The 25,349-nt window shown below is 40.3% G+C and overlaps 6 protein-coding genes across 8 annotated transcripts; 3 read left to right on the plus strand and 3 right to left on the minus strand.

Moving 5' to 3' along the window:
• The first annotated feature begins 1,071 nt into the window (after positions 1-1,071).
• LOC131893290 (zinc finger C4H2 domain-containing protein-like) lies at positions 1,072-3,995 on the plus strand. Of its 2 annotated transcripts, none has more exons than XM_059243274.1 (5): positions 1,072-1,297; positions 2,399-2,570; positions 2,649-2,830; positions 2,889-3,158; positions 3,210-3,995. In XM_059243274.1, exons 1-5 carry the CDS (start codon positions 1,164-1,166, stop codon positions 3,352-3,354), a joined length of 903 nt encoding a protein of 300 aa, XP_059099257.1. In that variant the 5' UTR covers positions 1,072-1,163; the 3' UTR covers positions 3,355-3,995. The 2 variants fall into 2 exon arrangements, with proteins under 2 accessions (XP_059099257.1, XP_059099258.1); XM_059243275.1 differs by having other exon boundaries at positions 1,074-1,297; positions 3,225-3,995.
• LOC131893289 (RING finger and CHY zinc finger domain-containing protein 1-like) lies at positions 3,987-9,507 on the minus strand. The gene is made up of 7 exons (XM_059243272.1): positions 9,086-9,507; positions 7,241-7,402; positions 7,011-7,166; positions 5,727-5,966; positions 4,659-4,803; positions 4,405-4,578; positions 3,987-4,332 (listed from the first exon to the last, which is right to left on the minus strand). The coding sequence occupies exons 1-7, from the start codon at positions 9,197-9,199 to the stop codon at positions 4,214-4,216; spliced, it is 1,110 nt and encodes a 369-aa protein (XP_059099255.1). The 5' UTR covers positions 9,200-9,507; the 3' UTR covers positions 3,987-4,213.
• A 2,218-nt stretch (positions 9,508-11,725) lies between these two features.
• LOC131893023 (protein disulfide-isomerase-like) lies at positions 11,726-19,027 on the plus strand. Its single transcript, XM_059242935.1, has 7 exons — positions 11,726-11,870; positions 16,424-16,712; positions 16,914-17,152; positions 17,225-17,529; positions 17,607-17,823; positions 18,324-18,591; positions 18,849-19,027. Exons 1-7 carry the CDS (start codon positions 11,820-11,822, stop codon positions 18,926-18,928), a joined length of 1,449 nt encoding a protein of 482 aa, XP_059098918.1. The 5' UTR covers positions 11,726-11,819; the 3' UTR covers positions 18,929-19,027.
• LOC131893025 (trypsin-1-like) lies at positions 12,475-16,292 on the minus strand. 2 transcript variants are annotated; one of them, XM_059242938.1, is made up of 7 exons: positions 16,027-16,292; positions 15,690-15,939; positions 15,033-15,207; positions 14,476-14,681; positions 13,938-14,143; positions 12,746-12,803; positions 12,475-12,681 (listed from the first exon to the last, which is right to left on the minus strand). In XM_059242938.1, the coding sequence occupies exons 1-7, from the start codon at positions 16,081-16,083 to the stop codon at positions 12,560-12,562; spliced, it is 1,074 nt and encodes a 357-aa protein (XP_059098921.1). In that variant the 5' UTR covers positions 16,084-16,292; the 3' UTR covers positions 12,475-12,559. The 2 variants fall into 2 exon arrangements, with proteins under 2 accessions (XP_059098921.1, XP_059098920.1); XM_059242937.1 differs by having other exon boundaries at positions 15,684-15,939; positions 16,027-16,291.
• A 94-nt stretch (positions 19,028-19,121) lies between the features above and the next one.
• LOC131893024 (decapping and exoribonuclease protein-like) lies at positions 19,122-20,501 on the minus strand. The gene has a single exon (XM_059242936.1). The coding sequence runs from the start codon at positions 20,357-20,359 to the stop codon at positions 19,169-19,171; it is 1,191 nt and encodes a 396-aa protein (XP_059098919.1). The 5' UTR covers positions 20,360-20,501; the 3' UTR covers positions 19,122-19,168.
• Positions 20,502-23,818: 3,317 nt separating this feature from the next.
• LOC131893027 (putative Ras-related protein Rab-33) lies at positions 23,819-25,300 on the plus strand. Its single transcript, XM_059242941.1, has 3 exons — positions 23,819-24,124; positions 24,194-24,471; positions 24,975-25,300. The coding sequence occupies exons 1-3, from the start codon at positions 23,915-23,917 to the stop codon at positions 25,219-25,221; spliced, it is 735 nt and encodes a 244-aa protein (XP_059098924.1). The 5' UTR covers positions 23,819-23,914; the 3' UTR covers positions 25,222-25,300.
• The last annotated feature ends 49 nt before the right edge of the window (positions 25,301-25,349 follow it).

Consider the following 25,349-nt stretch of genomic DNA (forward strand, 5'->3'; position numbering starts at 1 on the left):
ACAACGACCACCAAGGGCGAAATTATACAGACGAGAGTTGCCAAAAAGACACTTGGTAGCTCATTTCATTGATAGGCTGACACTAAAATGAACAAAGTTGACTATAAGGGATGTTGTTCCAAAAGGGGCTCATTGTCAGTGAAGTAGAAAAAATCTTTTCGACTTTTTTCCTTACGCACATAAAAAATGTGGCACATTGGCAATTGAAGAATTAGGTCACTGAGCATATCAGATTCCAATGGTTGTGTACAAATAGCTGAATTATGGTTGTTCTTTTATGTTGACTGATTGACGTTAAGGGATGAAGAATAATTCACCATCATTGCATTTTTGTCAAAAATTGGTTCTTTGGGCCTGACAATCCTTGCACAATCAGCAAAACTAGCCATCCAATCTTTCCATACAAAACCTTGATACATGATGAAAATAACCAACATCAGATTGAAAAGTGTTGCGTCTCAATGCGTGAAATTATTTCTAAAACACTCCTGAACAATGATCGGGGAGAACCTGCCACATCTCTAATAGAAGGATGCTGTTCACAACGACATAGATTCTGATCCCATTCATTGAAGAGATATGGATACAAACTACCAGGAGGATAATGTCCCCAAGAGTGGCAAAGAATCCCATACTTATTTTTATCAAACCTAAGCCTACATAAAAGTGCATGGCCCAGTGCCTAGTTCATATTTTGGTCCCACTCAGCTTGACCATGGAGTACATCAATAGTGGAGTGGAAACCTCAGTCAAAGATCAAATGTCTTCTAGCAAAGGTTTTGTAGAACTATGTGTTACCTCCCGATCAGATGCATTCCCCGGGCAGAGAGAGGGTGCTCAATGAATTCCATCTTCATGTTCAAGCACTCAATTAGGAGGTAATGCAAAACGGAAACGTCTTCTAGCGAGGTTTCAAAGAGCTTTCCTCTCCACTACTTCCGTCTCAACTTATTATGCTGTGGCTCATTTCTGGCCTCACTCTGACCCATAAACTACCAGCAAGCCTGGGCGTACACAGTTCATTGGCCTGCCGCTGTACTGACTTTAAGCCTACTTGGGTCTAGCATGATTGTGTGATCCTCTCCAGTGTATTTAGGCATCCATCCATAGCTTGATCGGAAATAATCGTGTTCTTCGTTTCTCAGTTCCGTGTTCTCTCCAAGATGAGCTCCCCGCAACACCATCTGGGTGGACCCGCTTCGGTGGCCTCGACATCGGGTTCATCCAATGATGTGGCCAACCGGACCCAACATGAACGACACACCTACGCCAAATTGGAGGCCTTAAAAGAAATCCGGTAATGGTCCGTCCTTCCTTCCTAAGGCACCGCCCTTTTGATGATCGGATGGATCGTTTGACTGCTGATTCCATTTGAACTGAGATTTCGGAAATTAGATGTTTTAGAAAGTGGATAACATAGATATTTCCATTTGACCAAAATCAGACGAGATGGTCAATTATCTCTAAGCCACTCAATCGGAATATTTCATATTGATCAGTGGATAATTAATTCACCGTTGGCCATGATGTGATTATTTCCACTTGGCCCAAGGATGCTAAGGCTCCGAATACGCCCAAAGTGGGGAAAATCGCCCAGGAGATTCAAAAAAAGCTTTTAGATCCGTTAAACCTAGTTGATCTAAATTTCTTAGATCAAAGGAAATAAAAGTACAACCAAGCCCTGGAAGTGTGAACCTGCCTGGGCCAAAAAAACAACCAGCATAATCACGCTCAGCTTTAGCAGAAAATGAGTGAAGCCAAAGCTGGTATTTTAGTTTTTTATTTTCGAATTTGTTTTAGCATCAAAAATGAAAAAAACGAACCCGCCCCGCGAATGTATTTTGATTTTGAACGCCCGTCGTATCATACAAAAATCCTGTCCAACCCCTGAAAGAGGTCCCTGGATCACTTCCTCGGCATGATTCACCAGAAACCATCAAAGCCTAGCTTTTACCGATGGCTAATTCCAATTGGATTTCGGATCAAGTGTACATACATCCGAAATCCGGAATAGTCGAATGGATCCAAAGCATCATAAACGAAGGGTGTAAAAATTTAGCTAATTAGATTGTGGGCAAGAAAGATTTTGCTATTGGCTACATTTTGAAGTTTATTTGCTACTTTTTCCCTGATTCCTTTCCTGCTCAAACTGGTCCACATCCTGATCACCCGAACGCGCAAAATTTAAGTTTGGATATTGTCGTCAAAGTATGATGCTTAATTCTGGAAGCGATGCTAGGTGACTTACTAAGTAATTTTCATTTGCCAAAAATGTGCACCTTTCATCATAACATCCGCCTGTAAAAATAAGTTGAATTTTGAAGTTAAGCTTTGATTGGAAAGAATGGTCCCCAAAAGGTGCAAAATTTCTGAGACATTCCTATTTGATTTTTATCAGGTCGAAAACAATTGGATTGGAGCGTTTGCGACTTCGATTGCTGCATGAATTAGAATCGTTGGAATCCGAGGACAAATGCTTGTCCGAATATCGCCGCGAAATGGAGCTTCTCCAACAGGAAAAAATGGCTCACGTTGAGGAGCTGAGACAAATCCACGCGGACATTAATGCAGTACGTAAACATACCATGTGGTTTTAATGGAGGTCAATGGAAAGCCTGATATACTCATTATGTAACCCCCACCAACAGATGGAAACGGTCATCAAGCAAGCCGAAGAATCTCGTCGCCAATCGCATGACACATCGCGTCGAATCCTGGAGGATTATGCTCCGCTCAAACATGATGTTGATCTAATGCGAACGGAGCTCTTGGGATTGGAAAAACTACCTGAAATCTCATCCGAGGAAAAAAACCGTCTCAATACCGCCGGGTAATGATATCCTTCAAGAGGTTTATCCGAACCAACTCTCATAAAGCATCTTTGATAGGTTGCTGGACAAACCGAAGCCTCATTTGAGTATCACGGACCCCCGGCATCCTTGGCATCACCCTGGAGCCGTGGATGGCGATGTCAAGGGCTTCTTCGGATTAGGCCGTCACGGACCTCATCCACCCAACCCATTTTTAGCCGCAGCGGCTGCTCAGCATTCTGCCATGGGCCTGGGACCTTTGGGACCTTTGGGCGCGGCCAAGGCTGAACAATTGAGGACCTCATTGACGGCGCAAGCACCTGGATCTGCCCCGGTGGCTCCATTTAGGTATTAGTTCATGAAAAGTAGAGTTTTGTAGCGGTGTTTTTATTGGAACAGGAATCTGTCTTACAGGCAACAACCTCCGCCAATGAAGAGCTGCCTCTCATGCCATCAACAGATCCATCGGAATGCTCCCATCTGCCCTTTGTGCAAGGCTAAATCTCGTTCTCGCAACCCCAAGAAACCCAAGAAGAAAGATTGAGACAAATCGTCCCACTTGGCTTGGGACGCTATACGTAAAAAAAAACCTCAAACCTAGCTTCATGACCACTTTTGTACAAAAAAAAAACACTTCCAACCTTGAGGTTTTTATCCACTAGAAAAAAAGAGGTCCCAATTGGGCTTATTCACTAGAGGTTGGGTTACACTCAACGGATAACGATGGTTTGAAATCACCAAACCTCTTGATTGATTATGCCATTAAAAGCCAGCTTTAGGAATCTGGTTAATAAGTCTGGATGGGATTGTTTTGAGCCTACAATGGCAATGGTGGATGCAAGCCTTGACGACTTTGAAAAGCAATGCAACCTTGTGCCAAAACGGGTCGATCGAGATCTTCTCGTTGTTGTATGAATTAATGTTTTAATAACTAATGCAAGTTTCCAATAACTAACCAACAGGGCCAACCAACAGTTTGGTAGTTGGTCAATATTCCAGTTGCCAAAGCCGTTGTACAGTAAGAATGATGTCAATCAATTTTCAAGCTTTACTTTCATGTTGTATGTAAAAACCATTCCTATCAGTATTATGACCTCCCCAATTATTGAAAAAAATTCCCCCAGAATGCCACCAATTCAGTACTAATACTTAAAACTGAAAATAAAACACCAAGAGTGGTTTCAATTGTTTTGTTTATTTCATCAATCATGATCACCCAGGCATGATATTCACAGTCATCAAACTAAGTAAAACTCGATTTGGTTGAAAAACATGAATAAGATTTAAAAACCATACCATAGAGAATGACTCGTACTTATGACACATTCAGTTTCATTATGCTAACAGAGAGGGTACGGAAAGATCTTCAGTATAAAAAATTGGCTAAGCTCTCAAGGAACGTTCTACTTGGCTTCTTCATTGTCAACCTCTTCATCCTCCACAGGATCATTCAAAATCCCACGACTTGACGGAGGGGAGCTTACCAGATTACTCACTGCTCCTCCAGAGCGACTGTCCCATTCTGAAACCAAGCCAGAAGAAAGTCCTGGTTATTGATATTCCTCAAAGTGGTCAGAATTGGTGTGGGTGACACCTTCCGCTGAGGTTTCTTGAATGCGGAAACGCTCATTGTGAATTCTCTCCATTTGAGGATCGGCTAGAATTGGGGACGAGTCCGCACGAGATTGAACTGGAGAGAGGTCCATATTCAGGGCGTCTTCGGCATTCATGCCTCTTGTGACCTCTTCTACCAAGTTAGCTTCGATGACTGTAATGGACAAGGCATAAAAAGGGCTACTTACGTATATCTTTACAAGAAAGAGAGAATTTTTGTTGCGATGTACTTACATGTGCCCTCCACTAATCTGAGCAAAGGACCTTTCTCTCGGACTGTGTTGTAGCCTGAACAATGGCTGCATTTGATCCCCAAGATGTGGAAAGATGATCTTGACGTCTTCAGGCAGTCTCGGCAATAAGACAACGCAAATAGACTCTAGAAAAGAAACCACTTGTTTCATTTGATTCACAATATGCTAATGGCAATATTTTATCAAAAATGTATTATTCTAAAATCAAAGTTGATACAACCAGATATGCAGTTCACTTCATCAGATGTAATATTTTATCTTAATTGAAAGAAAACTCAGTCCAAGGTAACAAGACCAATAATTTGGCGAGCAGCATTTTTTCCAAAGTAGTCCTGCGCTCGATTCTTTTGATTCTTTATATTTTTGTCTCACTTGTCGAGTCCGGGAAAAGACGCTGATTCAGGATCAGCAAAAGAACTATATCTTATTTTAGATTCACTAACCAAGGGTAATGCCAGGAGGCCAGTTGTTTTAAGACAGGCATTAAAGGCTTCAACATTTAATTTGACGATTCCAGCTTAGAGTCCTTTCTAAAAGACTTGAACCCGGCCAATTTCTTCAAATTCCAATGTTAGACTTGAGTGAAGTCGGACTCGAGTCGGAACCTAGGCCGACACTATTTAAAAGTTATAATTGGGGCTTGGACTAAACGTCGTGAAAATGATCAAAACGATGTCAGGAAAAAGCGATGGGAAAGTACTTAGCAGAAAAGGAGTCAAAAAGTGGCAAAAAAGATCCCTTCTAAAACTGAAAAAAATGGGGATTTCTTTTACAAATCTCTTAAAAACAAGAACGCTACAGGAAAGCACAAAAATACCCAAAATGTGCCTACACCTGCACAAGCCACGTATGGTGGGTGGTGCATTCAAAGCTAGAAAAAGTAAAAATTCTTACAAATTGGTCTCAAATAGCATTGAAGGTAATTTATGCCCAAAGGCAACAACAAGGTAACTGTTTCGAGTAAATCATCCAAAAATCCAAGCCATAGGCACATCTCCAATATCAGTCCTTCAAAGTTACATCACCGTAAAAAAAGGGCCTCCATTACCTGATACACGGCTGGTAAGGGCGTCTCGTCGATTTGTTGATCATAAAGCTTCCACATGTCTCGCATATCGACCAAGCTATGAGCGCACACGGGACAGAAGAAATGGCCAGACCGCACAAGTTGATCGAAGCAAGACTTGTGGATCAAATGATTGCACGGTGGGATTTGGCTCGGTTCCCTGGAGGTGTGAATATCTTCTTGGCAAATGGGGCAATTTGCTCGAGAGAGGTTTTCGATGCACTGCAAAGGGGATAAATTTGGTTCAAACTTTTGGCTTTCCGAGGACAGCTGCGGCTACCAGAAGTTCACTCTAAGAACGGCTAGCTGGAACCATGTCTACATTTAATGACAAATTCACTCTCACGCTAAGCATCAGTACCATCTGATTAAGACAACAATTAAACAGAGCAACCACTCAAAAGCATTCCACCCCTCTATTATCATACAAGTTTGACAAAAAATAAGGCATACATTTGCCCATCAATTTGAATGGTACAATTTCAATCAACTGCATCCCGCATTGCTCAAAGGTAAGCGCTCTGTTTGAGGTTATTTTATGGTTGAAATTCTTGAATTTTTTTTTTACCCCAAAAGGACCGAAATAATTGAAAACTTAATTGAATCTAAAGAAATCATCTTTCCGACCCCTAATGATTAGTGTTTACACTAAGAAAATAACTAGTCATCAAAAGTGCCAAGCAGAGTCAGAGCAGTTATTGAGTTGAGTTCTGAACCACTGGAACATGGACAAGGACTTCAAGTTTGAAAATTAACAACTCTGATCCAAAGCAAGGCATAGCATTTTTCTTTTATTGAGAGTGGACCCAAAATATGTTAGTACGATTTTTCAAGTTTCAGATCAATCGGACGACCGGGTTAAAAGTTATGCCCTTTCAAAGTGCACTACCTAAGTGTGCACAAACTGTATGATTTATCCCCCTTACGATAATTGATTACCACAAAAGGGCTAGCTTATTCATTCTTTGAAGAGATATAAAGTGAGCTTTGATAGGGCATACATTTTGGTTCAATCATTTGATCGGAATGAAATTTGAAATACATAATCATAATGACCTGGGACGAGTCTCATTCGAGAAAGAACACAATGGGTTTACTCGATTCCAAAATGGTCATTCTCAACCCAAACCTCCCCGTCTGTATTCCAGTGGTTTATGGTAGAGTGTGGGAAATAGATTGATGCGAGGAGTTCAAATTGTTATTGATATTTCCTTGTGCCTCAAGCTTTATTGTCTTCCTGTATTGAATTTTGAAACTTCCACTTACCCGGTGATTCCCCTCCAGGTGTTTGGGTAAACACATATTACACGTGGGACAATGGAAGAAGTTCTCGCGTCCTCCGATGCGGCAAATACCGCACCCATCACAATGGAATTGCTGTTTATCTTCATCATCGAAGAGCTTACATTCGAAGCAGAAATACTGGAAACAAGAAAAACCCTCAAAATATAAGCAACATGAATATAGATGAATTGAGGTCGGCTTCTAAGTAGTACCTTTCCAAATATCACTCCACAGGATCGGCAATCCTTTCGGACATCTTGTCGGGTGGCACACGTGGAACACACCAACTCTTGAACATCTTCACGTTGGAGAACATGTTGCTCCATTTGATCATGGCAGAACCGACAACGATATGTTTTTTGGCAACATGGCGTCTGTAATAGGAACAGTTTAGTGTGCCATTATTTTTTCGAACATCTTTAGTACGAGGAGGCGCTTGAATTTGATTTTCGCTCCTTTTTGTATGATTAACAAAGTATTGGTCCGACATGAAAGAGTTTCTCAAATGCTCTTTTTCCAGTCTGATATCCGGGCTGTTTGCCAGGTTTACAAGATTGTTGTGCTTGCTCCACATTCTGGAGCAAATGCAACATCTCTCAATGACTAGGGGGAAAAAATCAAAGGCCAAAGTCAAGGGCAAACGAGTTTGCCAAGATTTCTTGAACACCTCCGTCTGTCAGTGGGCAATGTGCAGCACACATTATTCAGCTCTTGTATTCGTCCTTCCATGATCTAATCGTCCATGAACTTGTCAACCTCTGCTACAAGCTGTTTTTGGAACCTTCAATAATTCTAGTGCTGATTATTTCTGTTCAAGCGCACTTCTTGACGGTGGTAAATGCTTCATCAGGGTTTGGAGGAGCTGTTTTTACCTCGTTCGATTTAGTTCACAACCACAAGTATTTACTTAGTTGGTGATCAATCAAGCAGTAACACCTAAAACGCCTTTCATGTAAGGGAACATGTAAGGGAATGAAGGGGCAAAAAAGGCGGACCTGGAGTCATTCGGTGATTATTGACTGACTAGCAAAAAGGAGCACAAAATGAAAAGGACCCAGGAAATCGAAAGCAAGTGGAACAAAACTGGAGATTGGTTTTTACCACTTCCATCGGCTTCTGAGGCATTTTTAAACACAATATAGCCGTAATGGTCACAATAATTAGAGCCAAAGGGCAATTCAAACAAGATTATACATGATAAAATCAACGGCCACCCTAAAACCTGATTCTAAAAAAAGCTGATAGTTCGATCTAGAATTGTGCTTCAAGAATGGATGTAAAAAGTAGAAAGCTGATTCATTTCGTGGAAGGAGCAAATACAAAAAAATATTGGTCCTCCCAGATGACGATGATAAGGGAGACGTAAGAGTTCCCTCTTCTTTTCCTTCTTGGCACACATTGTCCATTAGCATGTTATAAAGTGGAACCATCCAGATGCCTCCAATAACAGAGTCACGGAAAGTTGAATAATCAATCCTCCCCAGAGTCATTACTGAAATCGTTCCCTCGTCCCACTCCACAGCCCTCATCAAAGCTTTCATTTTAAGTTCCGTTCCATAGTGGTGAAGATTAAATACTCAAATAAAATCGCCTTATCCGGGGTACAAGTGTGCCAAGCCGGCATTCAAGTAAGACGATCCAGTTCCAAGGAACACAAAGAACTCGTGGAACTCCCTCGTTCAATCCAAGGATACAAGGGAGGAAGGAAATCGAGAAGGGGAAGATGTCAGCTGCCTAGACCAGTCGGTCTTCCCTCAGTTCCCGTCAGTTCTATTCGGAATGGAACCAGAGGGAGGAATAGAAAGAGAGAAAAGGGAACAAGGGGGAGAAGGGAGAAGAGAGAAGGGAGAAGGGCGAGGGGAAATAGAACGAGCGAGAGCGAAGAGGATCTTTGTGTACTTCATTCGGAATTAGAAAGAAGAACCAAGACTTTCCCTTTCGTTTACTAGGTCAATCGATATTTCTGACTGAGAAATATAGGGTGAACGCCGAGGTGGAACCAATATCGACCTTTAGAATCCCGAATGGTAAAATGGTATTGGTTGGTTTTGCCTTACGTAGAATTCGCAATTCCTCTTGTAATGATCACAACCATAGTGAGGAGAGGTCACTTTACGGCGAACCGATTTCGAAGGGTGTTCCTCTGGTTCTTTGGACGTGGTTGAAGTCATGCTAGATGGTCTGGACTTGGCCTTTCGATGCACATGGAGCTCCTTATATAGCACAATAACTTGATTCGACGACTGATGCGGCTCTGAAAGCGAGTAGAGCTAGCCTTTTGGGATGATTGAGCTCTTCAAGTGTCCTCATGAATTCTGCTCTTGGTGGGTTGGAGTATATTAAGAACCCGATAGGCACTCCGAATTATTCCAGAGACGAGGCAAAAATCTGCTTCGTTCTCAATCCCACTCTGATAGTGGAATGATGTCAGAGAGAGGGCGAACTTCCTAGTTTACGGCCATGCCGAAGAGAACAGTAGGACGAACGTAGGAACGGAAAAGAAGAAGGACCGGAGGAGGTCGTTCTACAAGAAAGCTCCAAGGCGACAGAAAAGGACGGAACGTTGAAGAGCTTGTTCCAAACCTTGATTTGAACTCTGGAACAGGATTCTGATGATCCTATGGTTAAGATAAAGCAGCAGTGTGTGTTACTTCTTGTTGAAGTTCTTCAAAAGTATCCTGAAGGATGATTTTGACGTGCAAAGGAGGTTCTTGGAGTAAAGGCCGGACCGTTGAAGTGCTTGTTCCAAACCTAGCTTTGAAGTTCTTAAGATAATAATGCACCAATAGTTTGCTAATTCTTGTTAAAGTACAATCGTAAATTGCTTCCCCAATGGTATCTGAAAGGGATCGTTAAAGAGCTGGTTCCAAACCTTGATTGGAAGCCTGGAACAGAATTGTGAAGTTTCTTTAGATTAATATACACTAATAGTTTGTTAGTTTTGTTACAGTACACTGTAGGTTGTTTTCTCAATAAAAGTATCCTGAAGGATGTTTTGGATTTACAAGGAAGGTTCCTGAAGCAAGGAATTGATCATTTAAGAGCTTGTTCCAAACTTTGGTTTGTTTGAAGTTTGAAAGACGATGTACACCTTGATCGATTAACATAAAAGAAAGCTAATCTCTTCGCGGTTTATGGTTAATCGTTACGCTAGATGATGCTTTGATATGTAAATTTGACTTGTAAAGGAGAAAATCGGATCCCCAAAACAACGAATGGATTGCTGAAGAGCTTGTTCCAACCCTAATTTGAAGTTTGGAAGAGGAATCTGAAGCTCCTGAAATATCAATGGCATCAAATAGCTCATCAGATCTTGAGCACATTCACGTTCAAGTTTTCCAAGTTTTCCAAAAAAAATGTGCGGACTTTTACGCTAGGTTCTTGAAACAAAAGGCGGGTTTAGATCGCTAAAGAACTTGTTCTGAACCAGGATGTGAATTTGAGTATAGACCGCTCTCGAGCTTTTTGTAAGAAGTTAACCGATGCATTAAGTTCAAAGATACCTCGTTTCTGGTGGAAAACAGAGTTGGGGAGCATTTGCAAAATTGAATTTGAAATCACGTGAGTTTGATTTCATGTACATGTACATATTGGCGTGCAATTGTGTGTTTTGTGTGTAAAAAGTGTTTGCTGCTAAGATAGGATGGATGAACTTCATCCAACCAACAAAGCCTACCATAATTTAGTCGAATTTGTTCCCATAGGTAAGGTCCTTTCCGTATGAGATTGATTCTCCATTGGTTGGTGTGATTAGTGTTATTTGTAAGGAAGGACTGGGCGGAGAATCGAACCTGTGACCTCCCGCACTCTAAGAAATTGTGGTAACCACTGAACCACGTCACATCCCTTTCGAAGACCTTATCTCACCGGCACGACGAGTGTACCCCACAGTGCTGTTAAATTGAAAGATTAAATGTCTTATCTTTTGTAACATTTAGTACACCAGCGAATGGCTACATGAAAAGTAAAATGAATGCAGAATGGCATTGCCTCATTTTGTGTAAAAAATGTTCACAATTCGAAAAGCTTTTGCTTACATAAAGATTTACAATACTATATCAAATAGCAATAATAAATATCAGGAAGGTTGCCAACGAAGCCTTGGAACCCGAATTAGTTTAGACCGTATAGGCCCCTCCATCAATTACTTGGTCAAAAAAAAAGTTCCTCCCCTTCTATCATTATTTTAGAATCGATCACGTCCATGAACAGACCCACGTCGAAACTTCTAGATAGAAGATCCTTTTAAGGCTACAAATCTAATTTCTATGTTCGATTACCTCTCAAACATGCCTGGACTTTTACCATGAAACCAAAACATTGTGCATTGCAACAATGTGAAACTCGAGTCCAGAAGTGCATTCAAATTTCGACCTCAAATTGGCCAAACCTGCTGCTTTTTAAGCTCTCAAACATTGCAATGGTCACAGCAACCATCAGATTGCATGGTTGAAATCTCATCCTCCGGCGGTTTTTGCATGAAGGCCCTCATAATATCCAAGACAGACGGGAGGAAATAGTGCATTGGACTCCACCATTGGTTGGTTGGTTGGCTGGTTGGTTGTCTCTCTCTCTTCCACTACGTAGAAATGACGTGTAACCACCTGAAGACATGTGGTGGTTGGTGTACCGGTGATTCTAGCTGCTTGGTCTAAACCAAGATGACTGGTCGGAGACCATATCCGAAGCACTCAGCAAAATTTCTTTTTCCTACCTGAGTTGACTTGAACTCGAGAGACGAAGAGAGGAAGTCGTCCCTCACGAGAAAAGTGCTGTTTGTTAAAAATAATCATGTTAAGAGTACTCATTGCCTTGGCGTGTGCTTCATTGGTTTTGGCCCAGGTGAGAAACCTTATAACCATTCTTTAGCTGTAGATAAGAGTATGTGTTAACCGGGATTTTGTCCGAAATAGTAGAGGGCTAGCTAGTTTGTTGTTGTGGACAATGGACTTGTGTTAGATGGACATAATCTCAGTTGGTATAGTCTCCGAATCCGCTTGAATGCAAACGATTCCTCTAAAGTCAATTTGGGTAATGTGGATTGTGAATCAATTTACCTTTGTTTGTTACTATTTTTAACGTTTTGTGTTGCTCGCGGTTCTTATGTTAGGGGGAAAAGAAAACATTTTAGACCTACCAAGTACTGTTTTTATTATTTAAAGTGTTCTGAATCTAACGACAGCAAACCATATTTTTCCATTGAAATGAAGGATCAATGTTTAAGGAAGCAACTCGCTGATTTTGATCTTCAAGTACTAGAAGTTGTGAAGGATAAGTTTTATGCCACTTTGTCTTTTTTTTATGGTTCTACGATCGCATCAAAATTTAGATCCCTAAAACACATCTCGTAATCTTATCCAAATTGATTTGTCAAACGCAAGCTTTTCCTTTCAATATTTACTCCAAGCAAGCAATACATAAAAGAAGTATTAATTAGATTTGGTCATGATTCAATGTATTTATTAGCAATTTCCACCACTGCCGTGGACAATGTATTCAATGCATCAAATAACAATAAATGACATTCTTTATCATTCGTTACAATAACAGGAATCCCGGGTATTTCTCACAATCCAATGGAGATACCTTCCGATTCTAGTGTAGACACCAGGATAACCCTCTTTGGCGCATCCATCCCCCCATGAAATAATGCCTGGAATTCGATAGGAGAGTTATTGGTTACAAATGCTTTGTCATTATAACCACCAAGGACTTACCAAGAAGAACTGATTGATTATTGTCATTCGAAAGCATTATACTCCCTCCACTATCGCCCTAGAAAGAATGCCAATATCGATCAACTGAGATTGAAGATTTTGAAACAAGTTGCTGTTTTCAGTGGGATCCTTGAATCATTTACCATCTACAGCACATCAGTGTTGGGCATTAGTAAGGGAAGCGCTAACTTGTTCAATGTATATTCCTTAAAGTTAATCGTTCATCATTGCTACACAATAGGTTTGATCCTTGCCATTTCACACTTTTAGTTTGGGTGACGTTCAATAGGAAAAAGGAAATTGAGCTAACCAAGTAGCTTTGCTGAAACAATGAAATTGCGTTATATGAAATTCGCTTAAAAGAACAATCCTGATAAAAGTACAATTTTTATTGAAACCAATCGCTTGTTGTATCAATTATTTTGTTTAAAAGAACCAATCCAAGCTGCAGGATCTGGATATGAAAACCTTATTTGGGCGGAAATATTAGATATTTTTAAAATAAATTGTGCTTTTCTCCTCAAATAAGCAGAGAAATTTTCAAATGTTAAATTTACCTCTGGACGTCCAATCAAAACTACTTGAGTTAAATGATTACTATAATTACATTTTTAGAAATTAAAAAAAACAACAGCAATGTCTTTGCAAGCCAATCAGACCAAAACTTTTCTGCAATTAATGAATATCATAAGAGTCATCAGTCATTATTTCTCTAACATCCACCAGAAAAAATGCAGAATTCAGTTATAGGGACAAACATTTCTTCTTGAGTGTTTGGAGCTCACTGTATAATAATCGCTAATGGCAAATATGACAAAATATATCAAAACATTTTGTGACAGGAAATGACAAATCCTAACTAACATTTGGGTCAATAATGATAGAAAACAAGGCCAAAAGTGGTTTTCGCTTGTCATCCTATAAACCCTAATTCATTAGGGATTAAATATTGTACCAATACAAAGATAGATCCTTTAAATCCTTAATTATTACTGGAGACCATAATCCCATTAATAGCTTAAAAGTCTGCAAAAAATATTTTACGCTTTAACCAGAGAAGGGAAAATTACGGATCAAGATCACAACGGAAACCAACTAGGCCTTTGGTCAAAACAATCACTAACGATAAGATAGATATCTGCCCACTTATGGTCTCTCCTTAGCACAATCCAGTATCGAGTCCAAACATTACCATGCAAGCGTCCTTTCGGCCGTCATAGTAACCGGCACAAAACATATTATCCGTGATTTCACGGGCATAGTATCGGAAGTCCTTCCGACAACGAGTGTTGTCCAATATTGGAACTTGAGCTTCTTGCAGAAGATCAGGCTGTATTCCACCCTCTTTTAATCGTCCCCATCCAGCAACTGTAGCCAATTCCGATGTGTAATTGTCATCTGAAATTGAATTTAAATTTGGGATTATACTAGAAATATGACGTGTTTACTTTGATAATTGATCGAATTGCCTTTGGAAAACAGTGATTGCTCTTACTCGTTGAATATCAATTTGACGGAGATTATAAACATTGTCGATGTTATGGGAACACATCTTGCCATGGTGGTCGAAAATCATGTCAACTGAATTAAGCTTCTCCTTGTAACAGAAATTAATTCCTCAGAATTTCAGCTTCAACGGCATCTTTAAGACTTTGATAGATCATCAAGTCTGTGAATCTATTACTCAATTATTTGTCGTTCAAAAAACCGTTTCTTTTCTTTAACCTTACCTTTCAATGGCAGACAAATGGGTCTGACATTGATATCGAAGATAAGATCCACTTTCAGTTTTAAAAGGGCAATGTCATTGTCATACGATCCCCGTTTAAAGCGAGGATGGATGAGAAACGAGCTTAGGGTTCGATGCATTTCATTTCCTTCCCAATGAGTCCGATTATGATCACCGAATCTCAAAACGAATTTGGAGGCTGTTCGTCTGAAATGATTCAATGTACGTATTCAGGTCATTTTTAAGGCTATTTTCCTGGAAATCTCAAGGGGAAAAAGCAGATTCAATCAACATAAATGAAAAATATTCAGCTTTGATACGGGGTTAAGCTAAAACATGGTTCTATGTATGGCAGCTTAGAATGATTCACTCAGACTTAAAAGAATCGAGTTTCATCATTTTGCTTAGAATATAGCAATGCGATACGTTGGGAAGATCTTCAACAAGAAACATTGAAAAAACCCTGACTACTAATTATGAGTATCCAGACCAAGAAATAGGAACAGGGTTTCGCATATGATCTAACTAGAAGAGACAGCTCCCTTAATATTTACTCACCTCTCAAGACAGTGTGCGGCCGTAAGGACATAGCGATGATTGATAAGGGTTCCTCCGCACTGAAATCGTGTTCCATTACCTTTGAAAACGTAGACACCCACCATCCAGGGATATTCATTAGCCTCTGTGGCATTTCCATTCACAATCCGTCCATTTCGATTCGGAACACCGCATCCTGTGGATTAGGAACTCCATTGACCAGACACCTTTGAGAAAAGCATCTTCGTACTCTGCGTACAAACTACCCAAAGTGACGTTCAGTCGGCTCAAAACCACGAAGAAGATAAATATAGAGTAGTTTTGAGGAAGCAATCCTGCCTTTTTCTAAGTCGTATCATCTGAGGTCAGAGAATAATGATTTATCATTGTTGGCTGAAGGTTATTATCATTCACAGGCTAGGCAGTAATTTGATTGCCCTTTTAGCTTAGTCATACATTCCAATACATTTGTAAGTGATGTGAAAGTGAGACGTTCGATCTAAAAAAATGGCTACATATGTACAGGGAAAAGAGTGGAGGTTGAGAGAATAGGCGGAATTTTTTTTTGTGAGACGGAAACCTAGTCAATGAGGCAATTCAAAAGGGAATATTGCTCTAAAAAACTCAGCATTGATACCCATTCAACTTTGACAACTTTTGTCTGATACTTACCCATACCTGTTATTTGATCCGTGTGGCACATCATGGATTTTCGTTGGCATTGTGGAAACTTGACTGGACTTTCCCAATATGGTTTAGGAGTCGGTTTGGGTCGGGAAAACGGACTGACAAATGAATCGACCGCATTACCAAAAGTCCAACCCAGCGATTGAAAGAACTCTGAGACTAGCGAGCCTGGAGTTTTCTCATTGGCATCCCGAGTCCCATGGGATGAGGTCGTGCTCTCCAAAAAGAATTTGGGAGCTCTCTGAAACCAAAGGCAACCTCTAGTGTAATCTGGCGTCTCAAAATAGCCAAACGATAATTCAGCCCAATTGACCAAAATAAATCCTACCTCTGGTAATGCAAAGATCCCATTGAAAAGAATGAGGAAAACGATGAAGTCCCTCATGGTACTTTTTCAAAGGTCTCAAGTCCGGCACAACGCTCTCTCCCAGGAAACGTGACAAGTGATCCTCGGGGACAACAATGTAATCAGGAACTAGGAAAAAGATCTAGCTTCATCTCCTCTCCAACGTCCTGCTCCCTCCACCACAGTTCAGGAAAGGTATTGTCGAATAGTCGATGGTTGGGGTTCTGTGAGGGTTATTACTACGTAATCAAATGGTGGGAGTGAGCCCTGTTTTACCTGGTCAAAAGAGTCTCTAAAAGGCGTTGGTCAGATTGTTGAACCTGTCGACCACAAGAAGATGTCAAAAGCTGATGTCGGGATTTTCTCCTTTTGATTGCAGGAGATTGAAAAAGATGAAGGCATCTTGGTTCTGACTGCCAAGAACTACGATAAAGCTGTCAAGGATTACCAATACCTTTTGGTGGAATTTCACGCCCCTTGGTGTGGCCATTGCAAGGCCTTGGGTCCAGAGTACGTGAAGGCCGCTCAAGAGCTCAAGGAAAAGGACTCGGAGATCAAATTAGCCAAAGTGGATGGAACCGAGGAGGAAGAACTGGTCAAGAAACTGAAGGTCAAAGGATATCCGACCCTCTTCTTCTATCGAGATGGAGAACCTATTGACTATACCGGTAAACCATTCAAAACAGCTACTTTCTGCTCTATCAAATATTAGGATTTTCCAATTTATTACGCGTATTATTATGCAAAATATGAAGAATTGAGAATTATTTTTCAAGTAAAGAAACGTCATCAAATAAAAAAGAACCAGCTCATCTTCTAAAATATTAGGATGATTACAAGGTTTTAAAAAAAAACTCGATCATTTTCAGGTGGCAGAATGGCGAACGAGATCGTGGGATGGGTGGAGAAGAAAACTGGACCTCCTGCCCAAACCCTCGAAACCGCCGAAAAGGTCAAGGACTTCATCGATGAGCACGAAGTGGTTGTAATTGGATTTTTCAAAGATCTGGAATCCGAACAATGCAAAAAATTCCAAGAAGCCGTTCAAGATTACGAAACATATCCATGTGCCGTCTGTTCCGACGAAGAAGCTATCAAAGAAAATAAGGTAAAGTACACTTGTCTCGCCTAAAGACCAAACTTTCCACGAAACGTTCCACTCTCCTTTCTGTGTGTAAAGGTGGAAGAGGGCCAAGTGGTCTTGTTCAAGAAGTTCGATGAAGGTCGCGCCGTATATGAAGGTGCCATCGGAAAGGACGCCCTTCGAGGTTTCATCGAGAAATACGCCTTGCAATTGGTGACCGAGTTCAACCATGACTCGGCCCAGAAGATCTTCGCCGACCTGAACAAATCCCACATGTTGCTATTCATCAGCAAGACCGCTGAAGATTACGAGGAGAAGTACGCACTTTACAAGAAGGTGGCCGAGGATTTCCGCTTCAAGATCATGTTTGTCGTGGTGGATTTGGACGAGGATGACCACAGGTAATAAAGATGCTCAATTCGCACTCTCGATCAAATTGGAATGGCTGGAACTGATGAGGAAATTTGTCTCCCGTCAGGCGAGTAATTGAATTCTTGGGCTTGAAGAGCGAAACCATGCCGACTTCTCGGATCATCCGAATGACGGAGATGGATTTGATCAAGTACAAACCGGATACCAACGAGATCTCCGAGGAGGCCTTGAGAAAATTTGCTCAGGATTATTTGGACAAGAAAGTACCTGTCCATTATTTGAGCGAGGATATTCCCGAGGATTGGGACAAGAAACCCGTGAAGGTAATCAACATGTATGGCATCTTGATCGGTGTGGTTGGAAACATTCGTAATAATGAGAAATGATTTCGATATTTTTGGGTGGTCTTATCCACTCTCAAGGCTACATTTTTTATGAATAAGCGTCACGATTAACGGGTTAGGCTTTACGCATGGGTTCTTCGCTTTTGAATGTGTGTCTCATCTAATCATAAATGCGAGACTTAACATTAAAAGATTGTCGAGTAATTGCGTCTTTTTAGTATGTATCCGACTCAGCAATTACAGCGAAAGCCTATCTAATGGCGAAAAGAGGCTTCCCCAGAAATGATCAAGTTTTGACATTCTGCTAAAGCCGAGAAAAACCAGTAATTGCACAAAATTTTGCCAAGCACATCTGCTTAATTCTCCAGACACGACATTTTATTGGTTGATTACTTTGGCAAACTAATCTCAATCGAATCCGATTCATTTACTCGGAACATCACAAAGGTTGTCTCACGAGTATCTACTTGTCATTTCAGACTCTTGTGGGCAAGAATTTTGATGAGGTGGCTTTCAGCAAGGATAAGAACGTTTTGGTGCAATTTTATGCTCCATGGTGCGGCCATTGCAAGCAATTAGCTCCGGTTTGGGATGAGGTGGCAGAGTTCTTGTCCACGAAGGAAGATGTCCTCGTGGCTAAAATGGATTCCACCGTCAATGAACTGGCTCATACCAAAGTTAGAAGCTTTCCAACGATCAAATTGTATAAGAAGAACGACAACGAGGAAGTCGAATATAATGGAGAACGTAAGAGAAGAATTGATCCTAGTTAATCATTAATATGAGAGTATTGGAAAACAGGTCGTTGAGCTGATAAAGTTTGACCGACCGCTTCAAGATAAAATGCATTGCTCTTCTTATAATCAAACCATTCATTAGAGGCACCTAATATCACGAGGTTTTCAGCTTCAAACAATACGAACTCCAAGTGAACGATGCGCAAATGACCAATTGGATAAGTTTGGTTTCATTATAACAAGAAACAATTCTCATTTCATTTTCAGGCACGTTGGAGGGCATCACCAAGTTCTTGGCTTCCGGGGGAGAATATGGCAAAGCCGCGCCTGACCATGACGAGTTGTAATAAACCATCAAAACATCATTTACAAAAGATATTGTGTTCTAAATGTTACATCGATTGGAAAATAAACACTGCTCCGTTTGGGGTAGAGATTCTTTCTTATTTTTTTTTTGGTTTGTTTTTTTTCACGGGCCTTTCTAACCGCTACGGGGAATGTAATCCCCAGTACTAATAAAATGAATGGTTTTAATTCGTCTTCAATTTATCAACTTTCATTCTTTATATAATATATTTGAATTCGAATTATTGATGGGACAATTTCTCGACATATTCATCCGATAAGATAAACGACCGGGGCAGTTTCGACTGGACACACTGAACAAAGTCATCATTGTGATTCCACACAAACTGAACAACCTCCCCTTCTGTGGACCGACTCATTTCAGCCTTAACAAAACTGAGGAAATTATTGAGGAAGTTCATACACACATTGGGTAGCCAATCCCTCTTGCCCAGTTTTGGCATTTCTGTGACAGGGTAGCTTCTTAAGGAATTCACTGTTCCTCTATCATCTCGGAAGCCACAGATCACTTTGGGTACACCCACCAGGAACGACTGAGCCCACCATTTAATGAGTTTGTACTTAACAAAGTTTCTCTCTTGTTTGGGATGGTCCATTTGCCTTGAGCATTTGAGTTCGGCAAATTCCGCTTGAGTGAGATCAATGGCGTCTTTATCCTGAGGAGCCGAGGTATCCATCACCAATCCGTCCATTTCTGCGCCATAAACAAGCGAATGAGATCCCAATCGGGTTCGAAACATGCCACAGAATTCCTCATTGGTGTTCATGGGCTCATTGGCATCAGGTTCTTGACCCGGCTGATCTGTCATCATGTACTGTTCAAATTTATAGCCCCAAGTCAAAATCCTTTTCATCTTATCATCCCAATTCCTCCTCTGAGTGGCTTGTGCCTCGGATTCGATCTTTAGGAGGTAAATGGTATCCTTAAATTTGACGGCAGAAATGGTCCAACCTTCTCTATACTCATAAGGGGTGCACATGATACAAGTCATGAGTCCCCGGAAGCACACAAAATCCGTGTTCAAACTCGAGGCTTTCGTGGCCTTTTGATCAAGCATCACAGTAAATTTGCCCTGATTCAGGGATATCCAAGTCAAGAGCATCTTAATGCCCTCTTGGGTGGTTTCATCTTCGTTCTTAGTAGTCACAGAGTTCATCCCACGGTTCAAGTCGAAACTGACCCTCTCATCACGGTCAACATTTCTGTGCAAGAACTTTAGGTTGGCGTTGTCGGGCTGAAATTGCCTCTGAGCATTCACTGAAAACGATCCAATGAGGACTGGCTTCCGGAAGTTGGGAAACGGTTGGTCCAGATATCGGCTATTCACACACAATCCAGACTTTGGAGCCGAATCACCCAGATCCGAATCTTTCACACGACGCTTTTCCATGGCTCCGTAACCTTTTGACATGATTGCACGCACAATTTATTTTCTTAAAATTTGTCGATATTTCAGTTCGAGAATAATGTTAAACTTAATAAAAGTTGTTGATGTTCAAGCATGGGTACTCTCTAGTTTACAGTTGCTCGAGGAGCAGAGATCTTATAACCTCATTGTATGGTCTAGAAAACAACAGGCGAACGAAGTGTTGCCAAAATGGAAAGAAATGCCGGGTAGGCAATGTTACTTCTATGTCATGAGCACAATTTTATTTTGAATGAATCGTCCAACGAAATTTTGGTATAAACCATTGGTAGGATTTTGACTTGAACATGTTTCATGACCGACAACGAATGAAGATTCGTTACTGACACATTGCTACTAATTTGTTGCTTATTTCTTCAAACTTGCCAATGTAAAAGATTGGTCACTATGAAGGGCGATCACAATCAATCAAGGCGGGAAGGAGGTATAAAACAGGGAAAATCATCTAAAGTAATACCAGTTTATCACTCTGCTTAGTTCCCGTGGCTACAGATTTCTTCTGTTAAAAAACTTACCAAAGTTACAAGAAACTTGACTTGAAACATGGATTTTTCTTATCAGGGATAATAAGCATCTTGGAAATAAGTGGAAGTTCGTTCTTGGTCATGCCAAAAGTTAAAATTAAAATCCTATCAACATTTTGAGCCAAAATTTCGTTCCAACATTAAATCAATTCAAAATGCAATTGTGCCCTTGACATAAAAGTAGTATTACCAACCCAACCGTAAAATAAAGAGTACCCAAGCATGACCACAACCCGTTAAGGTTTTGGTCCAAAATGAGTTTCCAAGAGTGCAAAATAAGCCAAATTTGTCTAGCTGATATTGAAGGAACTTGCTTCGAAATTTAAATCATGATTTTTTTTTTCATTCAAATTTTGAAATGTTGTTGGTTCTGGTAGTATATTAATTTTATTGGTTTGGCATAACTCTAATTGGCAGCACTCTTGACATCAACAAACAAATTTACAGTGAGCAGGGAGTGACCAGAAAAGCTTTTTATAAATTCACCCAAACAACTAATACAGCGATTGGCGTTTCAATTTAAGTGATTGACCTAGAAATCTTATAGATATTTTCTGATTTGTTCCATTGATTCTATGGATAACCATCACTACATTAATCTTTGGTTTCTTATTTGAATGTCATTTCAAAACATGCACGGGTAAGACGCAGATGGATTTTCGTGGCCGGCGTATTTACCAAGTACTAGTAGTACTTAGGGAAAGATTGGTAATTCTTATTTGTCATGAATATAATGCAATATTTGATTTAGTAACGAAGAATCAGAATTGTAGGAATGGCTTAACGCTTAAATGAAAGAATAGAATTATATTGACAAGCTTAAAAAATCTGACCTCATATCTTGAAACAATTCAGCTTATTTCCAAAAAATTAGGGAAGGCAAGTTAAACAACAAAGCATCTCGGTGATGAAAATGCTCTCTTTTATTGCAGAAAATAAAATTACGTCATACATTGACAAGTAATGTACATAAATGGCAAATTTCAAGCTATTTTCTTCCACAACCAAAGATTTTTCTTTGCTGTCCATCATTGACTTGTTACCAATATCTAACCAAAAAAGCAATCTAAGGTTTTAATGTCACTATGATTTTGTCAACTTTTTTTGTTTGTTTTGTTAACAACTGTTTTTGTAGTGCATGTGACTCCCGCTTCACTACTTTAATGTGCAATGAACCAATTCAAGACAATTTTGCTGTTATACCACATTTGAATCAGCTATTTTTCTCCCTCTTCCCATCTTAAAGATTTATTCCTTACCCACAGGGCTCCTTCCTTTGTTTTGAAAATGTTGCCAGATCTCTTGGTCAAAAGGTGACTGATTATTGCCCACATTTGTAATATCAATTAAGTAAAAACTTATTTGACCCTCAACAAAGCCAAAACAAGTATTTATCTTCGTGTCATGGGAATCATGAAAACGAATCATCTTGGAAGAAAATTGAAAATTGACATTCTTCAACAAAGAAATAACTCATCATGAATTTATGGGGTCATGCTGGCTTGAAAAAGGAGGACATTGTCAAATTGGCTGCCTTCCTAGCTACTAATGAAGTGTTGAAAATATATCTTTAGAATGGTCAATGGCGCTTGAAATATACTTAATTCTGTACAAAATGGTCTTATGACAAAAGCTCTTGTTGATGAAAAATGATACTTTGCCCTTTGCAAATTAAAAGTGCCACTAGACTAGAACTAAAATGAGTAAGATGTATTTTGGTTGGCTTCCCTGTTGTTGCTTGTGTTCAGACTTTGCCTCAAAATTACCTAGTGACTGAATTAAGACAGTTTCAAGCGTCAACCATAAGAGAAAGCTCAGAGGCAAGGTCGTACTTTTCTGTTTCAAAGTCACGTGACCCGTGTTTACCTTGAGGGATGACATCAGGGAGGTGAAACCCTATTTGCATATGTTTCTACACTTTTGTAAAGACATTTTGCTTATTGACATGAGCAAGAGAATCACTAATTAGTTCTTACATCAAACTTGCATTTGCTTGCTCCCAAATCCTGAAATATGCATAAGAATATGCATGAAAACAAGAAATATGCAATATATGTGAACAAACCTGTTGTAAGATATAAAATGGATAGTGCATATTTTGGCCGTCTCTGCTAATAAGGAAAAACAAATGGTCATGCATTTCTTCTTTGAAGAAAGAATGTATTCCACTCTTTTCAACAATAACTCGCCTCATAAAGGCCCTTATTTGCAACGTCAAACGGCCCAAAGAAAACGGGAAGAGGCATGGTAGATTGCTAAATAAACTGCTCCTGCCTTGCCTTGAACTCAATTTCGTTTCTGGCAATTTTGTGACCCGCGGCACTAATTATGAATAAGATTTTGATAGAATTAGCCAAAAACAACAAGAACGCATTATAATTCAATAATTCAAATAGAAGGTAATTGGCCCAAACTGCCCTTTATTTGGTAGAGGCTTGATGACAAAGCGCCCCCTGAAGTGTAGAACGTAAAACATATTTCGTCCAGCGTAAACGTGATGGGATCAAATAAATTTTCAAAATCAGGAGTGCTAGAAAGCTAGGAAAGTCAAAGCACCAGCCGTTTCCAACGTACTGTAAAAGGTTAGGTTTGACCATAGATGGGTTTGACCAAAAATGTAGCCCTGGTTTGAACGAAGAAAAATCAGGGTTACTTCTTGTGACTAACTAACGGGCTTCCAATATTCCGCTACTGTTGTCACATGTCACTAAAAATGTAAACTGGTAGCCGTAGTCGCAACCTGCACTGATTATTTATTTGATCCCATCAGTAGCTATTGCCAAAGGGCCAAAAATCTGACTAGACAAGCTTGAAAAATTAGAAAAAAACGACCAAACCAAATAAATATTCCCAATCTAAAAAAAAATCGGGCTAAAATTCAAAATAATTCGAAATTGTCCCAACTGGTCACTCGCGTACAGTTACTCATACTTGACAGATTTCCACAGGTGCAAAAACACATGAAACGTCATTTCAATCAATCCTGGATCATTTCTCTGGTATGTAACCAACAACGATGGATTCTTCCGAAAGCAACCAAACCCCTCAAGTCCACCAATCGCCCTCTTCTTCCTCCTCCATGGGTGGCAAACCAAGGCCAACTTTCAAGGTGATCGTGATTGGAGATTCTGGCGTGGGCAAGACCTGCCTTACTTACAAGTTCTGCGCAGGACACTTTCCATCCTCAGGAACCGAGGCCACCATCGGGGTGGATTTCAGGGAAAAAGTAAAAGAAGGAAGGCCTGTGGGATCTTGGGAGATTACTAGAGGCGATGTTTTACGTGTTGATTTGTAGATTGTAAGCCTGAATGATGGCGAAGAGGTCAGGATTCAATTTTGGGACACGGCGGGACAGGAACGCTTTCGACGATCCATGGTGACACATTACTATCGGAATGTCAATGCAGTTGTGTTCGTTTATGACGTTAGTTCGAAAACGTCGTTTGAAGCCATGCCTCATTGGATTGCTGAATGTGATCTTCATGGGTTGATGGGCAAAGTCCCCATGCTCATGGTTGGGAACAAATGTGAGGATGGCGTGCCCAAAATGGTTCAATTCAACGAAGCTCAAAGGTGGGTTGTAAGATGGAACTATTTGAGGTCGACAAAGACGCCTTTGAAATGAAAATATGGAATCTTGGCTGGGAAAGAGCCATATTTTAAGGTCAGCAATCAGTTCCCCACTCGTTGATTCCATACTTATTGTCTTCACTCCATGCCATTTTTGAAAAGATGCTTTTATCAATGTTTCATTTGTCATGGAAACAATGTTGTTAATTATTTGCACCTATTTTCACTGACAAGAGGTTTCAATATTTTCCAACTTCATTCCCAACTTTGCCAATCTTAAAGGTCACATTCCTGATTGTTTTCTGAATAACTTCTTTGGATCAGGCGAAAGGTTTTTATTAGTAGCGCAATTTTGGTCAGTGCTTTTAATGGAATGAGACCAGTTGAGTCTCTGCACTGATTTGAAGTGTTTCCATGTGCGCACTTACAAAATGTTCAGCACACGTGGAGCCCTGAAAATGCCACGATGCATTAGAGTCTGTGCCAAATCTGTTTTTTCATTCCAGATTGGCTGATGAGAACAACATGCCTGTTTTTGAGACGTCCGCCAAAGCAGATTCCCAAAGTGATCACGTTGAGGCCATATTTTTGACCCTGGCTCATAAGATTAAGAATGCCCGACCCTTGCTCAGCTCCGTGGAATCCACTGATGAGGGCATCAATGTGGGCGGCGGGCGTGGTGGTCAATCAATCAAACGGGTGGTCTATCGGAACGAAGCTTATGAAAGCCAAAATCAAGGATGTTGTCTTTAACATCCAACGCGTTCTTTTGAGGTCCAAATATTGGATCAAACCGATTTTATCTTATGCACTTTTGTGCAAAAAAGTATAAGCGTGCTCTGTGATTAAACAAAAAAAGGCTTAGAACCGGGTAATACCTT

The sequence above is a fragment of the Tigriopus californicus genome, chromosome 2, assembly GCF_007210705.1.
Source record: "Tigriopus californicus strain San Diego chromosome 2, Tcal_SD_v2.1, whole genome shotgun sequence".
Taxonomy (NCBI): domain Eukaryota; kingdom Metazoa; phylum Arthropoda; class Copepoda; order Harpacticoida; family Harpacticidae; genus Tigriopus; species Tigriopus californicus.